Consider the following 26425-nt stretch of genomic DNA (forward strand, 5'->3'; position numbering starts at 1 on the left):
CTCTTCTTTCTCCAAATTTTCTTAACCTAAGCTTAAAAACTACTTTAACAGGTGCTGACCTGTTCTTGAACTTGGGGATCAGTTCATTGAGATCTGCTGTTTGCTTTATACACAGAACATGAACTTAGTACATTTCAGTACGTTTCAATAACCTCCATTTTTCCAGGAAGAGAGGCAAAATTCTAGTTCTTACATGTAGCCATGTAGCCTAGTGATGGCAAAAAAAAAAAAAAAAAGTGGACCCATGTGAAATAATTCTAGCAGAATCCTGGTTTTGTGCCTCTAAAGGTAAGCTTAACTTAAACTGAAACCTGATCTGAACCTAAAGCTTTAGAAGTTTCCTAAATTTTAGACCTAACTTCTGGTATCAACAAGCCAAAGAGAGCAATGTAACAGTAACAGTTGCTACAAAATTAAAACCTGTTACCTTTATGTATTGCTTGGTAGTAGGGGGGCAAAGAAAGGAGTAATATCTGGTTCCTACTCTTGGAAAGCTCAATCTGTTGGGGTAGGCTCAACTACTGTAATAGTGTTTCTCAAAGTATAAGCCCCAGACCAGGAGAATCAACACCATCTGGGAACGTGTTACAAATGCAAACTCTTCAGCTCCACTCGGATCTAATGAGTCAGATAATCTGGGAATGAGGCCTAGCAATCAATTTTCACAAATCCTGTCAGTAACTGAAAAGCATGTTCCAGTTTGATAAACCTAGTGTACTATAAGAATGAGTATCATACCCTAGTGTGACAGTATTAACAAGGTAGAAACAAAGGAAAGACCATTAACCCTTAACCGAGTGGCCTGCTCAAAATATAAGTGGGTCCAAAGTTGGAAGCAAGCTCTAGCAGGAAAGCCTTGGTTCTTCTGAAGAAACCAAGTACTATGCAAGCCTAGGACTCTCACAGAATACCTAACTCATTTAGAGTAAATGGGTATAAATCCTGGGTGGGATCTTTAGTTAATCATCCAATTTAACAAAGTCTCTTCATATTTTAGTTGAAAAAGAACAATCTCAGGATTAGCAAAGAGCCTCAGAGTAGATCTGGTCCATTTTACCTTCTTAGTGCCATAACTCCCTTCTACCACAAGCCTTCCAAATAAGCATGTAACCTCTGCTTGAACAGTAAGTGGTAAGGGGGCACTTTTAACCCTCAGAAAAGCCATTCTATCTTCATATAGCTCTGACATAGGGAAGAGAAAATACTTGATACTGGATCACACATAAGCTTTGAAACTCATTTTATGAGTAAGTCCCAAGAAGAAATTTATACACTCTGTCCACAAAAGACCTAATACTGGACAGTCTAAATGTCCCTGCCACCCTCAATATTCTAAGTAAAAATGTTTTAAGTGGATTTCCATCAACTTAAAAAGGTTTTGAGTCCTTTATCATCCTGGTGTCTTCACTGGCTGGGTTTAAGTTCCCAATTTAGCTTCTTACTACTGGATATTCTTGGGAAAACTCTGTATCCGTACTAAACCTCTGTCATATGTAGAATGTAGCTTAATGTTAACTGTATCACATGTGGTTGTTTCCAGAACTAAAATGAGAAGACTTGTAAAGTGCTTCAAACAGTACATAATGGGTTAAATGTCAGTTAATATTCTGTCATTATCCCACAGAAATAATCCCAAAGAAACTGACAAGTACAAAATCATGTCTATGGTTCTGCTCTTCTCCCATTTCAATCCCATTTTTTAACGGTCAAACCTAAATTTAGGTCTCTAGCCAAACACTTGTGTTTATACGCTCATGTTGTTTCACACAGGTTTGGTCACAAAAATAACTAACATTTCTCCCGTAAAGTGAAGTTAAACTAGATTTTTTTTTAGGACTTCTCTAATTTTGAAGTTTGTGAACTTGTTTCCTGCTTCAATATCCTTAAGACCACATAGGACAGAAAACTATTCTTTTAAGTAAGATTCTTTTCTCAGCTGTAATGTCACGATGCCAAAATATAATTTTCAAATTATATATTTCTGTATGTTTAATACAGTAAGAAAGCATATTTCAATGGCCAAAAAATTCTCCATTTGCCTAAGTTTGTCAAAGTTTGCCTAAGTAGATACTAAGAAAGAAAATATCTTTGAGTAGAAATCTTGACTGGTTATCAAAATTGTATATAAAACCATGTTTATCAGAGATAAGGCAAAATAAATCATCCCATACATCAGAGCAAGGGAATTTAAGCTATATTTGCCCTGGAAATTTGTGTAGTTTCATAACAGAATTATATATACATATATTCTACATATATACAACACTAGTCTATAGAAGGTAACTCATGAAAATGAAGTATACTTTTTCTAATTTCGGCCAAAGAGATGTTAAGTCAATGCTCTGTATAAAAACAGACGTGGAAGGGACACAAACTATTCTTATCAAAGTCAAGAAGATGCCAAGTGCTCAAATATTATTCTTTTCCTGGGCATCTTCATCTACAAACCTCCTAACACACAGAATGGGGACACATAAGCTCCACTATAATCCCTTTTTCTTCAGATTCATATATCCAACTACATATCTAACAGATACCTTAGAAGCACCTCAAATTCAAGGCATCCAAGATGGAATTCCCCATCCCATAATGTGATGTTTAGTATTCTCTACAGGAAACTATTTATACTCCCAGAAACTTAGAATTATCCCCGATTCCTCTAATAATGCCTCCATCCAGTTAGTAAGTCCCCCTTATGCTGTACCTTTAACATTTCTTTAATGTAACTATACCCCCTTAATTAAGACCTGCATTTCTCTAAGCCGACCGTCAAGGCCTAACATAGCTCCCTGTCTTTAGGATCACATCTTAAACCCACAGCACACTTTTGCTGAAGTCTAAGACACAGATCTACTTAAAATATTTTGTAAAGTTTGATAATGGTCTGTTCATAAGTTGTGGGAAAACAAATATTCTCATACACTGTTGATGGAAATACAAAGTAGTACTATCCCCTTGTAGAGAGGAATTTAGCAACAGCCAGCAAAATTGCCTATGTTTACCTTTTGACCCAGGAATTCCATTTCTAGGAATCCATTCCAAACATTAAATAAAAATCCCCATGAAAGGACCATACACAAAGCTATTTATAGCTATACTATCTGTAACAGCAGGACTAAAAACAACCAAATGTCTACAGGAGAAAACCACTTGAAATAGCATATGGTGCAATTACATAATGGAATACTATGCTCCCATGAAAAAGGAACAGAGTATTTACAATGGAGTTATATGGAGAGCTTTGGTAACAACAACAAAAAAAATGCAAGATGCAAAGTGTTCATAGTGTGCTACTTACTTCCTAATTAGTGTGTGTGGAAATACAAATACACACACACATACACACGTATACATACATATACAAATAGGTGTGAATATATAATTATATATGCTTATATTTTAAAACAGAAGGATAAACCAAAACTAATAAATATAGTTACTATAAAAAGAGGTAAGAAATAGAAGAAACCATGATGGGCATTCTGTTTCTCTTCATGTATCTTGTTTGGGAGATTTACCTATAGAACCATGTACTGTTTTTTACAATTATAAAGCAGAATTTAAAAAATAAAAGAAATCCCTAAGAAATGTTAAGTTAATGTAGTTAAGCATGGTGGCTTAACTACATAGGGAGGAACCATTACAAGTGACTTAAAAACACTAGATTAACAATACATCCTAAATAGGGTTATTTCCTAAGGACATAAAGTAGAAAACAAAACCAATTTTTCAGTAATCATATTTTTTGCAATATTACTACTGCCTAGCCTGAAACTACAATGAGTAGGATAAGGCAAGTCAATGATGTTATTATTAGGAACCATGATTTTCAAGAGAAAAAATTAATAAATGGAAGATTAAAGAGATTAAATTATAACTCCTTACTCTCAATTTAATTGGCAAAGCAATATAAACCTATGGTATATTTAAGTATTTCCTGGCTATGTCCAATGAGAAGACCCAGAAACATGATCAAACAAGTATCGATGAGCAGCCCAGACTATGTGCTTTAAATACCATCTCTAATAAGAACTAGGGCTCCTTGAAGAAACGTGCAGGAAATAGAAGGCTTGGGACACCCTACTATACCTGAATGCAAAGAAGCCCTCAAGAACGGTTATGCCAAGTTGAACTTGAAGGAGCCTCCACAGGCCAGACATGGGACGATGTGGGCACCAAGAACTTTAAAAAATGTGTTAAAATCTATTAGTTAATAATGACATTTAAATAAAATCTTTAAAAAAAAATAATGACATTTAAAAGTAAAGATCTTACTGGCCAACCTTTGGAGGATGCTAAAAAACAACACTCAAAAAGTTCAGGAATCAATAGTTTATCTTTCTATATGTGAAACTGGTTGTTAAAGTTCTTTATGAAAGAATTACAGCTAATAAATGAAGGAAAGATAAAAGGAGGCATCCACCTTTTTGCAACAACAAAATAGTGGATCTAGGTAAAGATTAATGGCTGCTAAACCACTAAAAGCTAATAGCAAATTTCACAATAAATGGACCAGGATGACAACACTGAATCTTAAGATCCCCTTCCCAAAAAAGGAAAGCAGCAGGTATTATGTGCCTCCCCATATTATACAATACATAAGTAAACATCATCTCTCAACTAGTCTTATCAGATAAAGAATTTGAATCAAATCAAACCTCTAGATAGAATTATAAGCTTTCAGGAAACTAACATTAACAGAGAAAAGTTAAATACCACTATAGAGATGTAATCAGTAAAGCCCAGACTCTGGGAAAACTTAATAAATGGTCACTTGCACAAATAAATTAGCAAGAAGGAAAAAACAGGTTAAGTCTCAACTCACAGATTTAACCCATCAATTAAACGTTATGGGTAGATCTTGGTTTTGATCCTTATTTGGATAACCTAAATATATTTTTGGAAGAGACAAGACTATTGACTGGTTATTTCATATTTATGAATCATTACAAATTTCATGTGGGATTTGTTGATTTGTTAGGGTCTCCAAAACCATCTCCAGGTTCAGTGATTTACTAGGGAAACTCACAGGACTCTTTTTCTTAGGGCAGCATATGGTTGTTTCCACAGCTATGATTTACTACAATGAAAGTACGCAAAGCAAAAAACAGCAAAGGAGAAAGACACATAGGGTAAAATCAAAGGAAACCAAGTACAAACTCAAAATCCTCTCTCAGTGGAGTCACACAAAATGTGCTTAAATCCTCCAGGAACAAATTATGACAACACATGTGAAATATTATCTACCAGGTATGTTCAGTAAAGAATACACGATTTTTATTAGGGACTAGAAGCAGGTGTTCAGCACAAACTAATATTGTTTGCAGGTTAGGCACACTGAGGTTTTTTTTAAAGTCAGGGAATGAGGAGAATCCTCCTGAAAGCTAAGTCCTCAACACCAGCCTAAAGTCCACTGCACAAACACCTTTTTAAAGAAAATCAGTCTGAGATCTGATATGTTCTTTTCTTACACACTTTAATAAGAATCCTTTTGCTATTTTACCAGTTGAATGCTCTGAGATGTTAAGATGAAGATGAACCTATAAAAAATAGGGAGAAAGAGTAGGACTAGGTAGCAAAAGCCCTTAGACCATGTCTGTCACTTTGAAAGGCGAAGAAAGGAGGAGGGGCAAGCAAGGAAAGCATCAGAATGTGGTACAACTCTGCCAAAGTCTGGACCAGTCCAATGGTGAGCTATGGTACAGAGATTGACCACAGGGTTCCACAGTGGGCAGAAACTGCCAGGCCACACTTGTTCACTGGTTGGAGGGTGCCGGGAGAGTGTGGTCTTGGCTCAAACACTGTGGCAGGTCCCCAAAGTGCTGTTGCTAAAAGTTTTCAGCTAATTGCGTTTATTCCTTGCAGCTGGTCAATTTTTTTTTTTCTTGAAGGGAGGAGCAGTACACCCACCATAGCTACTAAGGCCATTTACTGGTTGAAATGAGATAAGGTTTGGGACTTGCTTCAAAATAATCCAGTGGTGCTTAGGGATGCTGGTTTAGATGAAACAAGATTGGCCAGGAGTTCATAATGGTTGAAGCTAGGGGATGGTTTCATTATACTGTTCTCTCAACCTCTGAATGAATGTAAAGATGTCTATAATAAATAATAGAGTGCTTTGTGGTTCAAGTTAAAATCCAAACAAAAGGCTCATCCTTTTTCAGTTTTCCCATACATGTACAAAACTCAAAAAGTTAATACTCAAGCCTTACAATGAGGACAAAGCAGTCTCCTGCCCCAGCCCACCATATTCCTGGCCTGTATTCCCCAGATACAACCATTTTTAATTCTCAGCTTTTTATTTACATCCATATTTTTAAATAACATGCTCATACTTTGCTTTTTAAACTATTATTCTACCCATCCCTCGTGTACAGCTCATTTGTCTCCATACTCCTCTTCCTTATAATTGGTAACACATGGCCCTGCTTTAAGTGTTCACATATTTACAACAACTCTTAGAAGTGCTAGCACCCGCCCCCAATTTTACAGATGAAGCACAGAGGGGTTTTTTGGACAGGAACAAGAAGCAGAGACAGGATTCAAACTCTGATTATCTGGGTCTAAACCCATTATTTCTGCAAGGTCTGACAAACTTTTTCTTGCTCTTAAGCACATTATACAATCTTTGTTAACTAAGTATTTTTTAATAATTTTTTAAACATGTTAAGTAGAAATCACAGGTAAATAAAGAAGTATGCTTTAATACTGGTCCTTTCTTCCACAGTTTTGGTTTCCACTGAATGCTTAACTGTTCTGCATCATTATTTTATCTTCATTCTGCCATGGTTGTTAAACTCCTGTATATCCAGACATTTCAGGCACTCAACCAATCTTTTTGGCTTCAAAACATCTCTTTTAGAGATCTCACCCTAAGTCTAATCTGGAGAGCTGGCTCTGTAGGCCTAGACCTGTTCCATAACTTCATGCTGGGATCTCCCTTATTTCCTGTTTTCTTGAATACCACCGTCTCCCTCTTTCTTGGTGTAAACCCTGAATAGGGTGGGAGTGGTTAAAATGATCTTTCATATAAATTAACCAATCCTTTTGTTCTCAGTTTTATTTCATATGCCTACCTCCAAGGTACCTGGTAAATCCAAGGCCTGAGCCTTTCAAAGGTTCTTCAATGCCAACTTAGTTGCTTGTTGTTGGCTTCTCATCCTTAGGTTCCAGTTTTCTCTGGCTTGCTAAGTTAGGTATCATTTACCCATTAGCTTCTTACCTTCCAAAAGTTTGTTGCTTTCTTTTCTGTGTCTTTTACTCCTATCCCATTTTTTTATCCTTGGGAGTTTACGCATTGATTCTTTTACTGTATTCTAGGAAGGTTTAAGGACTGGAGACAAACTAGCATCTTAATCTTCCATGTTTAAATGAAAGTCTTTATTCACTTTTAGTTTCACTTCTTACTACTTACCATGTACCTATTACAATCCAGCCACAATACTTTACCCTCAGGTAACCCCTGTTATTTCCTACTTCTTTATCCTTGGTACCCTGCTATTTTCCTTCAGGAATACAGAAGTTATCTCCTCTACCTTGTACTCTCAGAGTACTCTAGAAACTAGGGGTGCATATTTCTATCACAATACTTAGACTGTAAAAAAACAAGTTTTCACTGAGCAGGTACCATGTTCAAACTTTGGTTTGGGATATACCAGGACTACAAATGTTTGTAGTAGCATGTAGAAGCATGTAACTCATTAAATAGAAAAGTCTGCTTTTAAATAACTAAGGCTCTTAATCAACTATAATAAACTATGACCACTGTATTTTGGAAAGATCCTCTTGATTTTGCTATGTCTCCTCTTCATCCTTGAAATAGTTAAGCAGGACCACAGAATTCAATGAAGAGCTAATAAGGGCTTTTTAAAGATTGTTTTTGATGTTCTTAAAAACAAAAAACCTGGGGCGCCTGGGTGGCTCAGTCGTTGGGTGTCTGCCTTCAGCTCAGGTCATGATCCCGGGGTCCTGGGATCGAGCCCCGCATCGGGCTCCCTGCTCGGCAGGGAGCCTGCTTCTCCCTCTCCCACTCCCCCTGCTTGTATTCTCTCTCTTGCTCTCTCTGTCAAATAAATAAATAAAATTAAAAAAAAAAACCCAGAACCCTCATATAATTTCTTAAAAAAAAAAAAAAAAACACAAAAAAACAAAAAACCTGTAGTCAGTTCAACTGTTAATTATGCTAGTACTCAATTTAAGTACAGGCAGTCCCCAATACAGCATTCTCCCCGTCCCATGAGGTCCGATGTATGGTTGAAGACAACCTCTGCAAATTGGGTCCAAGTAACTAACTTCTTTCAGCATTTGCACTGAGCAAAACTATGTAGGAGACTATTTGAAATATTTTGGAAAGTATTGGAGCCTTGAACAACTTCTAAAACAGGGCTCAAAATATTCTCAAAGATTGAAAAACAGAGGTAGGAATCTATCAAGGCCAATTTTACCTACATGGTGCTGAGGGTCAATCCTATAACCTATGGAAGTATGAAACTAGGATTCTTCTTTCTCTTGTACTACATGACTTCCTGTTCTCAGAACCTAAAGTCAAGGTTATTCTAATATAAGTTATTCTAATTAGCTACTTTGCATCCTTTAGAGTTTGGACAAATCAGATAACCCTTAAAAATCCCTAAGCTTGAGGCGCCTGGGTGGCGCAGTCGTTGGGCGTCTGCCTTCGGCTCAGGTCATGATCCCAGGGTCCTGAGATCGAGTCCTGCATTGGGCTCCCTGCTTGGCAGGAAGCCTGCTTCTCCCTCTCCCACTCCCCCTGCTGTGTTTCCTCTCACTTGTGTCTCTGTCAAATAAATAAATAAAATCTTAAAAAAAAAAAATCCCTAAGCTTACTGTTGAATCACTATATTGTACACTTGAAATAACATTGTACATTATCTATACTGGAATTAAAATTTTTTAAAATTCCTAAGCTCAAGTTTTTTCAGTAACATTTTCATTGGTCCAAATATTTGGATATCTTTTAGAGCTATCCTTTGGAGTACATGCTTTTGATTAATCTTAACTATGTGACATCTTAGCCATCTTAGCCAAAGCCAATCCTGTTTTCAATTGACAAAACAATCCTTGAATAAAGCCTGAGGAGTTAAATTTCAGGGAAATTAAGTATTCTTCAAAAATAGATTATATAGTAAACTACATTTCCTTAGGTTAGCTTGTAGGCTAACACTAATTTTAGACTCAAACGGTATTAAGCAAAGTAGTATCACTGAAACCTTCCTTCAAAATATGGCTTCCTGGAGCTAATATGCTTAAATAAGAACACCATTCACCTGGAGGCATGTTCTACTTTAGCAAATCTTTAATGTCCTACTGCGTGCAAAAAGCATTTATTCTAACAGATAACATTATTAAGTTTCACACCTTAAATGTAAAGCATACTCAGACAATCAAGAATTTTGTAATAGGGCTTTACATATTACATGGAAATAAATCTCATTTGTATAACACATTAACAAAGGTAGATAACTGTTTTAATGTAAACAACAATTATGTTAAAAAATACCTATGCCAAAGATAAAACTCTGTATTTAAGAGTACTTACCAACCTGGCTTTATTAATGAAATGCAGAAAGTTTGATTCTACTATTAACTGGGTATTTTTCAAGGTTATTAGGGAAAAAATAGGTCAAGTAGATATTTACAGAAGAGGAAATTAAAGCTGCAAGAGTTCAAATAAAACAAAAAGACTTATCAATAAACCAAAGACCTAGAATTCAAACCAAATTCTGATTCTAATGCCTGAATTATAAAAGAACTACCACTATGAATACTTACCAGGTCTCTGGAGTACCTACTTGAAAAGCAGATTCTTGGGCCCTACCCCAGGCCCACCCTACGCAGGAGCGGGGGTGGGTTTTGGTGTCCCTGCAGGAGTGGGGGGTCAGTTTTGGTGTCCCTCAGGAATCTACATTTTAAACATCTTTCCCCCATGAAACTGCAGTGCTGCTGACCAACCTCTGGATAAACACTAATGTAAAGGGAGGACGTACAAATTTGAAAAGGTGAAATATGTGTAAAGTCATTCTTCTAGGCACTAAGTGATCTTATAACACAATAGAAGAGCAATGACAAAGTCACAGACCTAACTTCTTCCGCCCTCCTTTTGATTATGATCTATTCAGAACATGGCATGTCAGAGAAAGTTGGAGGAAATATTTGAAGTCTTTGGTAAATACATTATACCAATCAAGTAACAATGGGGCAGACTGGTTGCTGCACATGGGTTCTGAAATTAAACCTCTCATTCTTGCTGTCTATACTCAAAAATCAACAGAACACTGACTTGATTAAAGAAAAATCTACTCTTTCTCTCCCATCAAAACTCAGAAATCATTACATTTTGACATTGCTTAAAATGTTTTTGGGACTCCTCGGGACACTTGGGTGGCTAAGTTGGTTAAGCATCTGTCTTCAGCTCAGGTCATGTTCCCCGGGTCCTGGGATCAAGTCCTGCATCAGGCTCCTGGCTCAACAGGGAGCCTGCTTCTCCCTCCGCCTGCCACTCCTCCCGCTTGTGTGCTCTCTGACAAATCTTAAAAAAAAATATTTTTGGGAGTCTTTCAGAAACAGATCACTACATCAATACAGTCAAGAAAATCAGTTTTGTTACTTTATAGAAAAAACTTTTATCTAAAAATACCACTTGTTTTATTCAGAACTGCAATATTTATTTTATTGCAATATATAATTATATGCAATAATTAAGGTTACTCAAAGACATGCAACATAGGCTGAGAGCAGCTTGAAAAATCTTAAAGAATGCTGAAAGCAATCACAACATTATACTAAGATACTTGCCAGATGAGTTTTTATAATTATATTCTAGCATAAGTTCCCCTCCAAGTCCTAAGTGATGCTATGACATTTCCATTTGACTCAATCCCATGGTAGAGCCTTGACACTGTGTTAAAAAGCAGTTTAACCTATTTGATTTAAAAAGTCATATACCGCTAATGAGGAATGGATTCTCCCCACAGGAAAAAGGCACACAGTCACTTATGGACAAGTAAAGAACCTTTGGTTCAAGGTATCTGTTCTGCAAAAACATCATAACTGGAGAGACAGAAAAAAGTTTTAATTATGTAAACAATCCTATACGCTACATATAGATGTTTTATTATATTTTATAAGCAGGCTTCTCTCAAAATTATAGTATGACAGAATGGTTGCCAAGTATGTGCTTTTGTGAACTGAGGTCTACCACTTACTACCTGTCCAACATCAGGCAAGTTAAAACCTCTCTAAATCTCAGTTATCTCCACTTAACACATAAATGAAGTATCTACACTTCACTGAGTTTTTATGAGGATTATATAAAACAATCCAGGTAAAGTACTTGCTAAAATAACAGTCAGGCACTGTACAGTTATTAAATTAAGCTACTATACTTTAAAAAGAATATTTTAAAGATTTTTATGTATTCATTAGAGGGAGGGAGAGAGGGAAGGAGGGAAGGAAGGAGGGAGGGAGGGAGGGAGGGAGAGAGAGAGAAAGAAACAGACAAATGAGCTGGGAGCCTAGTAGGGGGCTTGATCCCAGGACCTGGAGATCATGACCTAAGACAAAGGCAGACGCTTAACCATCTGAGCCATCCAGGTGCCACTAAAAAGAATACTTTGGAATAATTTACTAAAAAGTCAAAACAAAAACATTAGCTTCTGAGGTAAAATGACATTTCTATTTTAAATGGGAACACTATAGAGCATGTGATTATGAAAACTCTTAGCAATCATTTACTCAGTTTAAAGATTTCAACTTTGCCTAGCTATAGACAATAATTACTCATTCTTAAGATACAATATAGAAATAAGGAGTGCCTCGCTGGCTCAGTCGGTGGGACATGCAACTCTTGATCTTGGGATTGTGAGTTCGAGCCCCATGTTGGGTGTAGAGATTCCTTAAAAATAAAATCCTAAAAACAAAACAAAACAACCAAACCCTCCATGTTTAAGCATTTTCCTTCTTTACATATATACTTTCTTATCAAATTAACAGGTGTTTTCTAACTTACTTTTCTCTTTACAGAAATCAGCTCAAATTTAGAAATCAAGATCTCTACATTAGACTAAGTTTAATAAAGCAGTAGAGAAAGCAAATCACTTGGGGCACCTGGGTGGCTCAGTTGGTTAAGCATCAGACTTAGGTCATGACCTCACAGTTGTGGAATCAAGCCAGGTCAGGCTCCCTGCTCAGTGTGGAGTCTGCTTCAAATTCTTTCTCCCTCTCCCTCCCACTCTGCCCTTCCCTGCTTGCGTTCTTCGGTGCGCTTTCACTCTCTCTTCTCAAATAAAATTTTTTTTTTTAATATTTTATTTATTTGACAGAGAGAGACACAGCGAGAGAGGGAACACAAGCAGGGGGAGTGGGAGAGGGAGAAGTAGGCTTCCCGCTGAGCAGGAGGCCCGATGCGGGGCTCGATCCCAGGACTCCGGGATCATGACCTGAGCCGAAGGCAGACACTTAACAACTGAGCCACTCAGGCGCCCCCTCAAATAAAATCTTAAAAAAAGAGAGAGAGAAAGAGAGAAACAGAGAGAAAAAGAGAGAGAGAGAAAGAGACAAAGAGAAAGAAAGCAAATCAACAAGAACAGTATTCCCAAATTCACTTGTTTGACCTTGTATTATGGGATTTAAGACTAAGACTTTTAAGGCTCTAAGACTAACTAAAGGTGCATTGTGAACCTTAAAAGCAAGAAAGCATCAGGGAAGATTTTGAGATCTAGTTAAACCCTAGGTCAAATTCAGAAAGTTCTTAGAAGGACCAACTGTATAATTAAGAGCCTAATTTAACAGGAAAACCAGGATTAGTCGCAGAACAAACATTCAACCATTACAGAGTATTTTCCCCCACTCAAGGATTTACCAACACATCATAATACATCAATTTTCCATAAACACATAATGGACATTGCTTTCTATGCAAAGTTAGTACAGATAAAGACTGCATAGAAAATAGTCCTTCATTCAAAGTTACATACAAATAATTTAGCTTGACTGAAATGGCTCTTTTAGAAAGAGACTTAGTTCTAATAATTTTGTCTATATAAAAACAAAATGGGGGGAAAAACAAGCCAAAAACCACCTGGACATGTGCAAAATAAGGATGAACAGTCAGATTCCTCAGGTATTACATATCATCTTTGGCCTTTAATAAACTATTTACTCAAACTGTCTATGAACCCCCTTTTCCCATATTGCTCTTTAGTAGCAGGTGTCTGTCAATTGCCTTTGGCCCAGCCTTATCAGCTGTTATCAATGAGTGGTTTGTAAACATGAATGTGCAGCAGAATCACCCAGAGGACTTATTAAAACAGACTGGTAAAAATAAATAAATAAATAAATAAAACAGACTGGTGGGCCACTCCAGGACTGATTCATTACATCTGCAGTGAGCCCAAAAACTTACATTTCTAACAAGTGATGCTGATGCTGCTGGCCAAGGAATATACAGAGAACCACTAGCCTAAGGGCAGCTGTTCTCGACCACAGCTGCACGTTAGAATCACAGGGGAACTTGTGTAAACACCAATGCCTGGGAGTCCCTCAGAAGAATACTATAAGTTCTGAAGGTAAGTCCTAGACAATTATGTGTACCCAGGGTTGAAAGCCACTAGTCTGGTTAATTAAATCTAAACCAAATCTACTGCGAACAGATACTGCTTAATACAAAAGCAGGGTAAGATGTTTAGCCCTTATCTACTGATAAAGCAGCCAAATAAGGAGTCGAGATTAAATTCAGTATGGTGGCCTCAGTTGCTTACATACCCAGGGTTAAACTCAACAGAAGTTGTATGTATGCTGCCTGTTTTAAATCCCAGGCAAAGTCTAAGTAAGTCTTTAGGTCATACAAAATGGCTGACCTTTGAAGACAACAGAAACAGAGGTTACTATCAATCCCATGTACCAAGTTTAGGCTGACTGGCAATAGTGCATATTGGTTAACTCTTGGCTCTGGAGTCAGAGCATTTAATAGATGTCACCTTTGACAAGTTACATAATTAAGCCTTGGTATCTTCGTTTGGGAGTTAATGAAACTAACACTGTAGTTATGCTAAAGATCACAGGGGCATCCATGTAAGAAGTTATATCAGAGTCTGGCACCTAAGATTTAACATAATCTAAATCGCTGTAAGCTATGCCATACAATTTTAATATTCCTACTCCCAACTCTTTTCCTCCCAAGTACTTACTACATTGAGTTCTAAAAATACAAAGCCCTTGCTAAGACAAGGATAACAGATAAGTGGTATAGAATAACAATTAGAAAAAAAAAAAAAACCCCCACAAATACCTACTTTGTACCAGACACTTTGATGTTAACATCACATGTCTGCTTTGTATTATTCACAGTAGGTGTGAATCATAAAGCTGACAAGCCTAATCTAGGCCTTATGATTGATGAACTACAAGATCTTCACTAGAAGCTTTCAACAATTCAGTATATGTCCATCTAAGAATCTATAGAAAAGGGACCTTTATGGGGCACCTGGGCGGCTCAGTCGGTTAAGCGTCTGCCTTCAGTTCAGGTCATGATCCCGGAGTCCTGGGATCAAGCCCTGAGTTGGGCCCCCCTGCTCAACCAGGAGGCTGCTTCTCCCTCTCCCTCTGCTCCTCCCCCTGCTAGTGAGTGCACGAGCTCTCTCAAATAAATCTTAAAAAAAAAAAAAAAAAAAAAACCCTTACAAACAGTAAAACTCTTAAATCTTAAAATATTTCAGATAAATCTCAATAAGTTTATGAATTTACAAGGTTTTAATCTTTCATTTTTGAAAGGAAAAATGAAGATTAGGAAAACAAATTTCATTTATGTTTTAGGACCATGTCTACCACTAGATTTTATTTGGCTTTTTGGGGTTCCTTGGTCACACATACCTCTCTGCCCTGGCTAAGTGACAGCCTGCTCAAATTACATTATACTCAGAGGTTTGGAGGTATGATTATTAATTAAGCAGATTACTTTCAATTTACTCGAACAGGAGAGAAATGAGGTTAGTTCACCGAGGGAAATGACAACACTTAATCAGTACCAAAAACGGAATGGGATGGTAGCCTATAAATACTTAATGCCTATTTAAGTAAGCATAAGTCCAAAAAAACTGAGAACTTCTGTCACAGAAGTAAAAATTATTCTAAGTTAGGGGTCACTTATCTAATCACTTAAACTTTATAAGTTCTCTTTGCAATGTAACATCTCTACTAAATCTCCCAGTCTATATGACTGAAGATGGCCAATGCTTGTTTACTGCTCACTGTTCAGGGCAGACCATTCTCTCTTTAGAGATTTGACTGGTTTGAAGTTTAGGTTATCCTAAATCTACCATCTATGTTGTAAAGAATTTCTCCTACACAGAACTTTTAAAATGTGAAAGCTATAATGATCCATGTCTTTTTAAGCTAAATACTTAGTTCTTTCAGTTACTTTTCATGATAATTTTACATTGTGGGTTCTACTCTGAAGATGTACCAGGTCTTGTCTTGTTGGTATTCTTAGAGCATGAGAGATGGAAAATAATATTCCAAGTAGGGAATAATCAGGTCAGTACAACAGTAACATTACCCTTATTCTAGCTATCTTTTGATAAAACATCCTTACAATATAACTATTTAATAGCCACATTCTATTGACTCACTTGGAGCTTACTACTCAAAAAAAAAAAACAAACAAAAAAACCCCACTCCAACAGCACTCCTCATACATCCTCCAACCAAGGAATCAAGAACTTGTTTATTAACTTATTGAGATCAACAGGCACTTTAATATATTTTTAACTTACTTTCCAATAACCATGAGGAATAAAACTTTAACAGGATTTGTTATCCATACTGGGTCATGATTCTTTCTAGGTGCCTACACCAGACTTCTGTTACTTGAGACTCATCCAAAAGCTCATCCATTTTTATACTTTGTTTTATATAGTCTTTTTCTCTTTTTAAAGATGTGAATGACATTCACCTACCACTTAAGCTTTCTTTAAGTTGCCAGCAGTGAAACATTTAATTCTATCACAAAAGTATTTAGGACAAATAATTTTAGTCTTCTCATACATGTTGGATTTAGACTCTAACATTTATTCTAATCAAATTTCTCCTTCCAAAAACAAAAACAAAAAACCACAAAAAAACAGCCAAATAAATGCTAAGGTATAGTGATTTGTGCCCTAACATTACACCAAACTCAGGCCTATCCTTGGAAAGTCTTACTCCAAAACCAATAGTTGCCTAAAACTTAAAAATTTAATAAGCCTTAGTTCACTTACTGTTTAAAGATTACACTATTTCTCTGCTCTGACATTCTGTACAATATTTTTTGCCAAATAACTTTTCTTCTATTCTCTAAGAAATAAAACTCAAAGCAAATCGAGAACTCTACTTGTTGATAGCAGATATACAGATAGCTACAGTCCCCAATACTCTGTCACAGCATTCACAAACTCAGAGACGGATTGCTATCAACACACCAACTCTAATCCCTTTCTATCCCAGACTCAATTTGCCAACATTGCCAGTCCTGGCCAATCCCAGATCTTAATATTCATTCAACATGCTGGTTACATGATATTCTATTTATTGTATGAAGTCTCATTTGAAATAAGCAACGTTGGCAAGTTAGCCACAACCACAGGATGTATCAGAAACGTAATGACTAATGAGATCTACCTCTGACCCCTTTCTAGGCATCCTGGAAATCGAGGTTAACACCAAAGTCTTTCACACCACTGTATTGGGGGGGGGGGGGAATTAAAACCATTTTAGGATCTTGAACTCTTATACTTGATAAAGATTTGGTAGCCTAATATTTTCCATGCATATTAAGGTTATCACTCGAGTGATGACAAGTTCATTTAGTGTGTTGAATAAATACTAAATCTGCCCCAATGGTAACTTTTATACTAGAATTTTGAAAACAGGTTTAAAAAAAAAAAATCAATTTTAGAATCTTGGTACTCAAGGCAAATTCGTAATACTGTTTTCATAAGAACATTTAAAAACAGTATGCGTAGGTGGCTCAGTCGATTAAGCATCTGCCTTCAGCTCAGGTCATGATCCCAGGGTCCTGGCATTGAGTCCCGCGTCGGGCTCCTTGCTCAGTGTGGAGCCTACCTCTCCCTCTGTCTGCCTCTCCCCCTGCTTGTGCACTCACAGGCATGTGCTGACAAATAAATGAATAAAATCTTAAAAGAAAATAAAAATAAAAAAAGAACATTTAAAAACATTTTATTGGGGGGGAGTGCTGGGTATGGGGTTTTTTTGTGGGGAGGGGATAAAGATGTTCTAAAAGTGGTTTGTGGTAAAGAACAATCCTGTGAATACACTAGTAACAGTGAATTGTACCCTTTAAATGAGTAAACTGTGTATGTTAATCTTCTCAATAAACTATTTAAAAAACATTTCAACCTTATCCTAATAGCTCTACTCTACATGTTATTACATACCAAAACAAAACCAAAACCAAACAAAAAACTCAAAACAAAAAACCAAAAACTAGATCAGAGAGGAAGAGACAAACCCTTACACACTAAATTAAGCCAGGCATTAAGATACGAAAAACTACAAACCATTTAGGAGCCAGAGATGACTGAGCATTAAGCCCTTGTTACAGTAACCACTAAAAGGGTAACAGACTGAATATGACCCCTAAAAGATTTCTTCAGAAAGACTATTGAAAACAATCTTGAAATGGAAGGCTTTGCTTCTATAAACAAAAATATGAACGAAGTCCTCAATAGCATGAGCACTTACTCATCATACTCGATATGATAAATAACGTCTTCATCAGCAGCAACAGAGTCTGAATTAGACGTAGAGGGTACACTGTCCAATTTATTTGTGTTCTCTTTGGAATTATGATTTACATTTCCATTAGTCCTTTTACAAGAACTGCCATTCTTCAGTGGAGTTTTGCCACGTGAATGTCCATCAGAAGCTCTAGTAACACTACGTATACGGGCTTCAAACCAAGCACCAAGGCCGACATCTCTGGCATCCACCAATTCATTTACCTAAAAAAAGTTTAAAATTAGTTAATGAAGCTTAATTTCATCTATTGCTTCAAAAACCATACTATAACTCAAGTTATTTTGAGAGTTATCATGGTTAACAACATTTGCAGCTATTCCTGTTTAAAGTAATTAGAAAGATTAGATCAAAACTATTCTTTTTGGATTATACTGTCAAATCTGTTATTTACTATTATGAAAATTAACTTTCCTTCCCATTTCATTCAACGAAATAGATATTTTCTTTACTCTTTGCCTGGGTCTACATTAGACTTTTAAAAATATCATTCTTATGTACCTAAAGTGTTGTTTTAGCAAGTCATTAAATAAGAATGTCACTTAGTGAAAATCCGGGACACAGGATTGTGGCTGTTATTGATTTGCTTCATTAATTTCTTCAGAATCCTAGAGATAACTTATAGTCAAACAGAAAACAGTTAAGTATCAGAAAAAAACTTGAACATGGGGGAATTATACTCATGTATAAAGGGAAGAATCTAGCAAACCCAGCTATACAAAATGGGGTAGGTTCTATCACCAGTTAATAAGTCACTAGCAAATGCATTATTTAGTACCTCAAAGTAGAAAATAAAGAGAACAGAGCTGTAAGATGCAAAATAGACGTATTCAAGTCTAGTGGATAATCCAGAACTAAAATATGCAATCTAACAAAAGGAAAACAGTGCATTAGGAACCATGGGTATCAAAGTAAGTTACAATATGGAAGCTGGTTAAATAAAACACAAAAAACAAAAAACCTCTCCTAAAAAAAAAAAAACTGAAGAAATTGATCTAAAGGTGAGGCTCTTTCAAGAGCAATAACCAAGAGACCTCCCCCTTCAGCTTTTCTTCATTTTTTTTAAAGTCCTTAAAGGAAAAAAAAAAAAAAAGACATCATTAATACAAGATGATCATCTAATCAACCAAGTTCTTCCTGAGGGTATTTAGAGACCACTTAAGGTATCCAACAGAATTCTGAAAGATGGTATAGTTTGGGGCCAGGGTGGAGTTTGTACTCAGTTAAATACTCATATATTATGCAAGTCTCTTTTTAGGCTTGTCTAACTCTAACAAGCTTAATAATTCCTCTTTTACAAGATAAGAAATGAAAAGCTCTGACCAGTTAACTTGCTCCAAGTGAAAGCTAATGAAATGTAAAGCTAGAATTTGCAGATATCGACCTTGATGCTTCTGTTCTTGCCACTGTATGAGGAAGCCTGATGAGAAGATGACAAGATAAGTAAATAGGAACTTCAAAGGTTAAGTGATGAAATAAGGTATTAAAAGATAAAAATCAGAGATGAAACACAGTATATATTCAAATTAATCCATGCATTAAATGGACACAAGTGCTTTTCTTCTTAACAGTCACTGGTAAATTTAAAGACATACTTTCTTACAGGCAACATTAGCTAAAACAAAAAATAATCAATGTTAAGGTCGATCATACTTCGGAGAAGAAACTGAGATTACTCTTTCATAACAAATCAAAATGTAAGGTTTTATGTAGCACTATGCAATTATTATAGCAGGGAATAGGCAGCATACAGTTGATACTGAAAGAGGTTAACAGAAACAGAGCAATGTGAAGATACTCCATTGCACATTCCTAAGAGAATTTATTATCTCATAAAAGGTAGGGCATTGAGTAAAAACCTTAGACTTATAACTGTAAATTCTCCATTTAGTTAACCACTCAGGACAATGCATATAAACTGGGTGGAAGAAAATGCTTCTAAATTAAAAAGGGTTTTGCACATTACACAGACATACTGAATTAGGTCAAATTTGAATGGGTCAAAATGCATGCAAGAGATTAAAGATCCTTTGTAAAGCCTGGGTTTTGAATATGGTTAAGAGGATACTTCAACTTATATGAATAACATGAAACAGAATACTGCCATGGTAATTTGATTTCATGGCAATCCAGTTGAAAATTAAAAACTGAATTGATAAAAAGTTATGATATGCTATGATAAAAAACCCTCTGTAAAGTAGGTCTACAGGGAACATATCTCAACATATTAAAGACCTTATATGGAAAAACCCACAGCTAACATGTTACTTAATGGTGAAAAACTGAGAGCTTTTCCCCTAAGGTCAGGAACAAGACAAGGATGTCCACTCTCGCCACTTTTATTCAACTTAGCACTAAAAGTTCTAGCCACAGCAATTTAGACAAAATTTTTTTAAAAGCATCCAAACTGGTAAGAAGTAAAACTCTCATTATTTGAAGATGACATACTATATATAGAAAACCTGAAAGACTCCACCAAATAACTGTTAGAAACAATAAATGAATTCACAGTAAAGTCACAAGATACAAAAATCAGTGTACAGAAATCTTTTGCATTTCTATACACTAATAATGAAGCAGCAGAAAAATTAAAACAATCCCATTTACAACTGCACCAAAAACAATAAATTAACTAGGAATAAACTTAATCAAAAAGGTAAAAGACCTGTACTCTGAAAACCATTACACTCTGATGTAAGAAATTAAAGATGACACAAAGAAATGGGAAGACATTCCATGCTCATGGATTGGAAGAATATTGTTAAAATGTCTATACTACCCAAGGCAATCTACACATTCAATATAATCCCTATCAAAATACCAACATCATTTTTCACAGAGCTAGAACAAACAATCCTAAAATTTATATGGAACCACAAAAGACCTCGAACAGGCAAAACAATCTTGAAAAAGAAAAACAAAGCTGGAGTTATCACAATTCCAGATTTCAAATTCTAATATGGAGTGCCTGGGTGGCTCAGTCGTTAGGCGTCTGCCTTCGGCTCAGGTCATGATCCCAGGGTCCTGGGATCAAGCCCCACATAGGGCTCCCTGCTCCCTGGGAAGCCTGCTTCTCCCTCTCCCACTTCCCCTGCTTGTGTTCCCTCTCTCACTGTCTCTGTCAAATAAATAAAATCTTTAAAAAAAAAATTCTACTACAAAGTGGCAGCAATTAAAACAGTATGGTACTGACACAAAAACAGACACATAGATCAATGGAATAGAAGAGAAAGCCCAGAAATAAATCCACAATTATATGGTAAAATAATCCCCAACAAAGGAGGATTAAATATCCAATGGAAAAAGATGGTCTCCTCAACAAATGGTGTTGGAAGAACTGGACAGCCACATGGACCACTTTCTCTCACCACACACAACAGTAAACTCAAAATGGACATAAATGTGAGACCTGAAGCCATTAAAACCTAGAGAAGAGCACACGCAGTAACGTCGTTGACATCAGCTGTTGCAACCTCTTTCTAGATTTGCCTCCTAAGGGAAACAAAAGCAAAAATAAACTATTGGGACTACATCAAAATAAAAAGTTTCTGTACAGCAAAGGAAACAACTCAAAGGCAACCTACTGAATGGGAGAAGATATTTGCAATGACATATCCAATAAAGGATTAGTATCCAAAATATATAAAGAACTGATACAACACAATATTCCAAAACCTGATAATCCAGTTAAAAAATGGGCAGAAAACATGAACAGACATGTCTGCAAAGAAGACATACGGATGGCCAACAGACCAATGAAAAGATGCTCAACATCATTAATCATTAGGGAAATGCAAATCAAAACTACAAGGAGACACCACCTCACACCTGTCAGAATGGCTGAAATCAAAACCACAAGAAGCACCAAGTGTTCGTGAGGATGTGGAGAAAAAGGAACCCTCTTACACTGTTGGTGGGAATGCAAACTGGTGCAGCCACTGTGGAAAACGGTACAAGTTTCCTCAAAAGAATAAAAACAGAACTACCCTATGATCAAGTATTCACACTACTGGATATTTACCTGAACAATACAAAAACACTAATTTGAAAGGTTTTATGCACCCTTTTGTTTATAGCAGCTTTACAATAGACAAATTATAGAAGCAGCCCAAGTGTTCCTCAGTAATTGATAAATGACTGGAGAGAGGTACGTGTGTGTGTACACACACAGGAATATTATTCAGCCATAAAAAAGACTGAAATCTTGCCATCTGCAACAAGATGGATGGAGCTAGAGTGTATTATGCTAAGTGCAATAAACCAGTTAGAGAAAAGAAATACCACAGGATTCCACTCATATGCATATGTGGAATTTAAAGAGAAAAAGAGAAACCATGAAACAGACTTATTGCACACCTGAAGCTAATGTAACTATTAACCATACTGGAAGTAAAATAAAAACTTTAAAAAACTGAAATATCTAAATCTCTCTATATTTAATAAATAAATTAAATTCTTAAATAAAAACCCTCCTTCGACCACAGGGGGGAGGGGGACTCACAGACAAGTTGTTTACTGTCTCTTTCTATCTAGAAAGAGGTAGTCTATCCCTAGCCAGCAAGTACCTCCCCCAAAGATGTCAAATCATAAAAGATATAGGAAAACAAATTAATGGGGGAGAAGTGTTTGAGCTGAAGTTATGAGACAGAGTTAAAAACAAACCCAATCACATAAATGTTAGCTGAAGAGCTGGATTTATTCATATAAAAAATATAGCCACATTTAGAGAAGAATCTTCCATATCCAAGTAGGTGAATTAAAAAAAAATATGGGAGGCAAGGAGAAATCATTAAAAAATGAAATACCAACAAATAATGGAGAACTTACTATATCAGATATACCTCTAAGCACTTTTTATGTTCCATTTAAAACACACCAGCTCTCTCATTTAAGAACCAGCTCCTAACTTAGGTTAAAACACCCACACCCACACCCACCACCACCACTAAAAACCCCACACCAGCTCTGCAGATAAAACCTAGGTTTAAGTTTGTGTTTATCATCTACTTGGTATAACCTTGAACAAATTATTTAACCTGTCTCAGCCTCAGCTTCTTTATAAAATAACATACTTTGCTGTGTATTAAGAGATTAGTTGACTAAATCCACATGATGTGCCAACCTAGCAAGCATAGGCACAAATGAAACAACTGTCTCCTTCACTAAGTATCAATATGTACAATTTTAAGACTCATTAAATCTCAGTATAGTCTTAATACCACAGTCTTAGTAAAGACATTAGCAATTTACTGTTATATATATTACCTCCTTCAATAACTACAATACAAAGTCCTTATTTTCCAATGAGGTACAAAAGGAAATACAGTCCTCAGGAGATGTACACAGCTAGAAGTGGGAACTAAGCTAAGATTTCTGACTTTGAACATGATTCTCATTTCATCACGTTTTTTCTAAAATTTACAAATCAAAATACAATGTGGTTCCATTTATATAAAGTTAAGAAAATAAGGGATACACACATAGATTAAAGATTATTAAGAGGTTGTTAAAGGGTAATGATAGGATCAAGTTAATAAAAAGTGAAGAAATGACTACTTAAAGGTTTGGGTATTGGGGCGCCTGGGTGGCTCAGTCGTTAAGCATCTGCCCTCAGCTCAGGTCATGATCCCAAGGTCCTGGGATCGAGCCCTGCATAAGGCTCACTGCTCAGCGGGAAGCCTGCTTCTCCCCCTCTCCCACTCCCCCGGCTTGTGTTCCCTCTCGCTGTGTCTCTGTCAAATAAATAAATAAATAATATCTTAAAAAAAAAAAAAGTTTGGGTATTAGTTATAACTAGGGAAGGAGGAGTAATAATCAAGAGGGGGCCCATGGGAAGTTCCTGGGGTACTGCTTTGCGTTTCCTAATTTGGTGGTATTTACAGACATTGACTTCCTATTTCACGAAGCTCTACTTTTTTGTATTGTCTATTATGTTTCATAATCAAAAGGGTTCAAAATCAAGAAGCATAGTTGCACTGTATTACAAAATAGGAGATATTAAAATATCCATGACTTCCACTTAGTAATTGAGATGTTTCCCCTTTCTTTTATTTCCTATAATGATCAGAATATATGTAAAAAGTTTAACCAAAAAAATTAACTCATCTAAACTCTAAAGCCTTATTATCCTCCTTCTAAAGTTTAGACCAAGATGACAATATTTCAACAGTAGGATCTATTGTGCGTCATTCAAAGCTTCCACATCCAAAGACCAGAATTAAACTCTATTTAGATATCAAAAGTCCACCTTGTTTGAGAAAATTACCTCCCAGAGACCATGGAAACGGATGTACCCAGACTTTGCACAATCTTCCACAGACTCTCCGAGTGTGATAATGATATATCTAGTTTCTTACAACATATGAAAAGATAACTGAGCAACATTTGGTCAGTTTCAGACATCAAATAGGGCAAAACAAGAATGATGGTGGACAAGTACTTCAGTTTAAAATTGTTTTTTAATAGGAAAAATAAATTATTTAAAAAATTAAATTAAAAATAAAAATTAAATTAAAATAAAAAATTTAAAAAATAAAAATGTTAAAAAAACATTTTTAAATGTTTAAATATTTACCTATGCCAGTTTTGAGAAATACTGACTTGAAAATTCACTTTTTGTATCCACTTACATGAGGTCCAAGGAAAATTTTAGGCAAAAGGAAAAGCCCCAAATCTGTTTGCTCATCCATAAAGCAATTTTAATTATAGAAAGTCCTATGTCTATAAGAGGAAAATCTTTAAAAGCATAAGTGACATAAGCAGGAATTCAAGATAAAGGCAAAAAAAAAAAAAAACTTCCCAATTTTAGTGATCTAGGAACAAATTAAATTTTGATATACTATTCATAGACTTGCTCAAAGGAAAATATTCACAACAAATCAACTTAAAGTAGCAGCTTCTGAGTGTTTTCAGGTTTGCCAAAGGTTAAGTTTTAATAGCTAGTAAGATTCTGTGAAAGCAGGGGGCTATAACATTTGTTTATCCTTCCATCTCTATTATCTAGTACAAATATATATGAGATAACCAAATATTCATCCAATGGATGAATTATCCAGAAATAAGCACTTCTATGTTTAAAAAAACAAACAAACAAAAAAACCAGGGGCACCTGGGTGGCTCAGTTGGTTAAGCGTCTGCCTTTGGCTCAGGTCATGATCTCAGAGTCCTGGGATTGAGCCCTGCGTTGGGCTTCCTGCTCAGCGGGGAGTGTGCTTCTCCCTCTCTCCCCCTCTGTGCACTCGCACACGTGCTCTCTCAAAAAATAAATAAAAATCAGTGAAATTTCAAATACCTATGCCCATTACTGAGCTTCACCAAAAAGAGCAAATAAATCTATTAGCCTCTTCAACTAACAGGTTAAATGCATCTCTGATTAAACATTACAAACAGTATAGCCTTCTGAGAGTTTAAGTTCCAGATTTCATGTGTGTTTCTAAATGAGGAAAGGAAGACAATATAAAACTTAATACATTTGTACAAATGGGAAGAAGTGGATTGGAATTTGAAAGCAAGTCTGATGACAAAGCTAAATTTCTTAACCTCTATGCTATATATTAATAGCAGATATAAGGGTTTTTTAAAAAGTGAGGTATCAGAGAGGTGACTGGCCAACAAGTCAGTAAAGCATGTGACTCTTGATTTTGGGGTTGTGAGTTAAAGCCCCACACTGGGTGTAGAGCTTACTTGAAAAACAAAATAAAACAGGGGTACCTGAGTGGCTCAGTCGGTTAAGCTCCCGACTCTTGATCTCAGCTTGGGTTTTGATCCCAGGGTAGTGAGTTCAGGCCTGCTGAGCTCCATGCTGGGCATGGAGCCTACTTTAAAAAAACAAAACAGCCCAACAACAACAAAAAACACTGTGTCCTATAAATAAAATCCTCTTTAAAAAGAAAAACAGGAGCACCTGGGTGACACAGTCGGTTAAGCATCTGCCTTTGGTTCAGGTTGTGATGCACAGGTCCTGGGATCAAGCCTTGTGTCAAGCTCCCTGCTCAACAGTGAGTCGGCTTCCCCCTCTGCCCCTCCCCTTGGCTCATGCATGCTCTCTCTCACTCTCAAATACAGTCTTTTAAAAAACAAAAACAAACATTTAAAAAAAAAAGTTAGGTACTAGAAGTAGTTGATAGTCAAAGTACTAACACTGAGAAAAAGCACAGATCTGCTGAGAAAAGTAGTTTATCATGCCTTTTTGCATTAGGTTGGAGACATGGCAGGGTACTGAGAAATATGCTCAACAGAATTTTTTTTTTTATGGATGTGAGAGAGAGAAAGCACTCACAAGCTGACGAGAGGGGGTTGGGGGAGAGGGAGAGAATCTCATGTAGATTCTGCGATGAGTGCAGAACCCAATGCAAGGCGTGAGACCATGACTCTGAGATGAAACCAAAAGTCAGACTGCTTAACTGACTGAGCCACCTAGGCATCCCTGTTAAACAGGAAGAATTTAAATTGACTAGAACTGCTTAAGCTCAGACCTGCAGATACATATGTAAACTGGCCCTCTTTGAAAACAAATGCATGCCTTCACTGCCCAAAACATTAAGTGAAAAGTAGCAGCTTCTGAACTATTGCCCTTAACCAAAAAGTTAAAATGTAAACTTAACATACAGATGGCTAT

General features: G+C 36.3%; 1 protein-coding gene across 2 annotated transcripts in view; it reads right to left on the reverse strand.

Annotated features, from left to right (window-relative positions):
• UHRF2 (ubiquitin like with PHD and ring finger domains 2) overlaps nt 1-26425 on the reverse strand; it is an 88193-nt gene that overhangs the window by 51540 nt on the left and 10228 nt on the right. For both annotated transcript variants that reach the window (XM_027615527.1, XM_027615526.1), the window contains exon 3: nt 17755-18014. In XM_027615527.1, the coding sequence (XP_027471328.1) occupies nt 17755-18014 (260 nt within the window). The remainder of the gene's footprint in view (nt 1-17754; nt 18015-26425) is intronic.

The sequence above is a fragment of the Zalophus californianus genome, chromosome 13, assembly GCF_009762305.2.
Source record: "Zalophus californianus isolate mZalCal1 chromosome 13, mZalCal1.pri.v2, whole genome shotgun sequence".
Lineage (NCBI taxonomy): Eukaryota > Metazoa > Chordata > Mammalia > Carnivora > Otariidae > Zalophus > Zalophus californianus.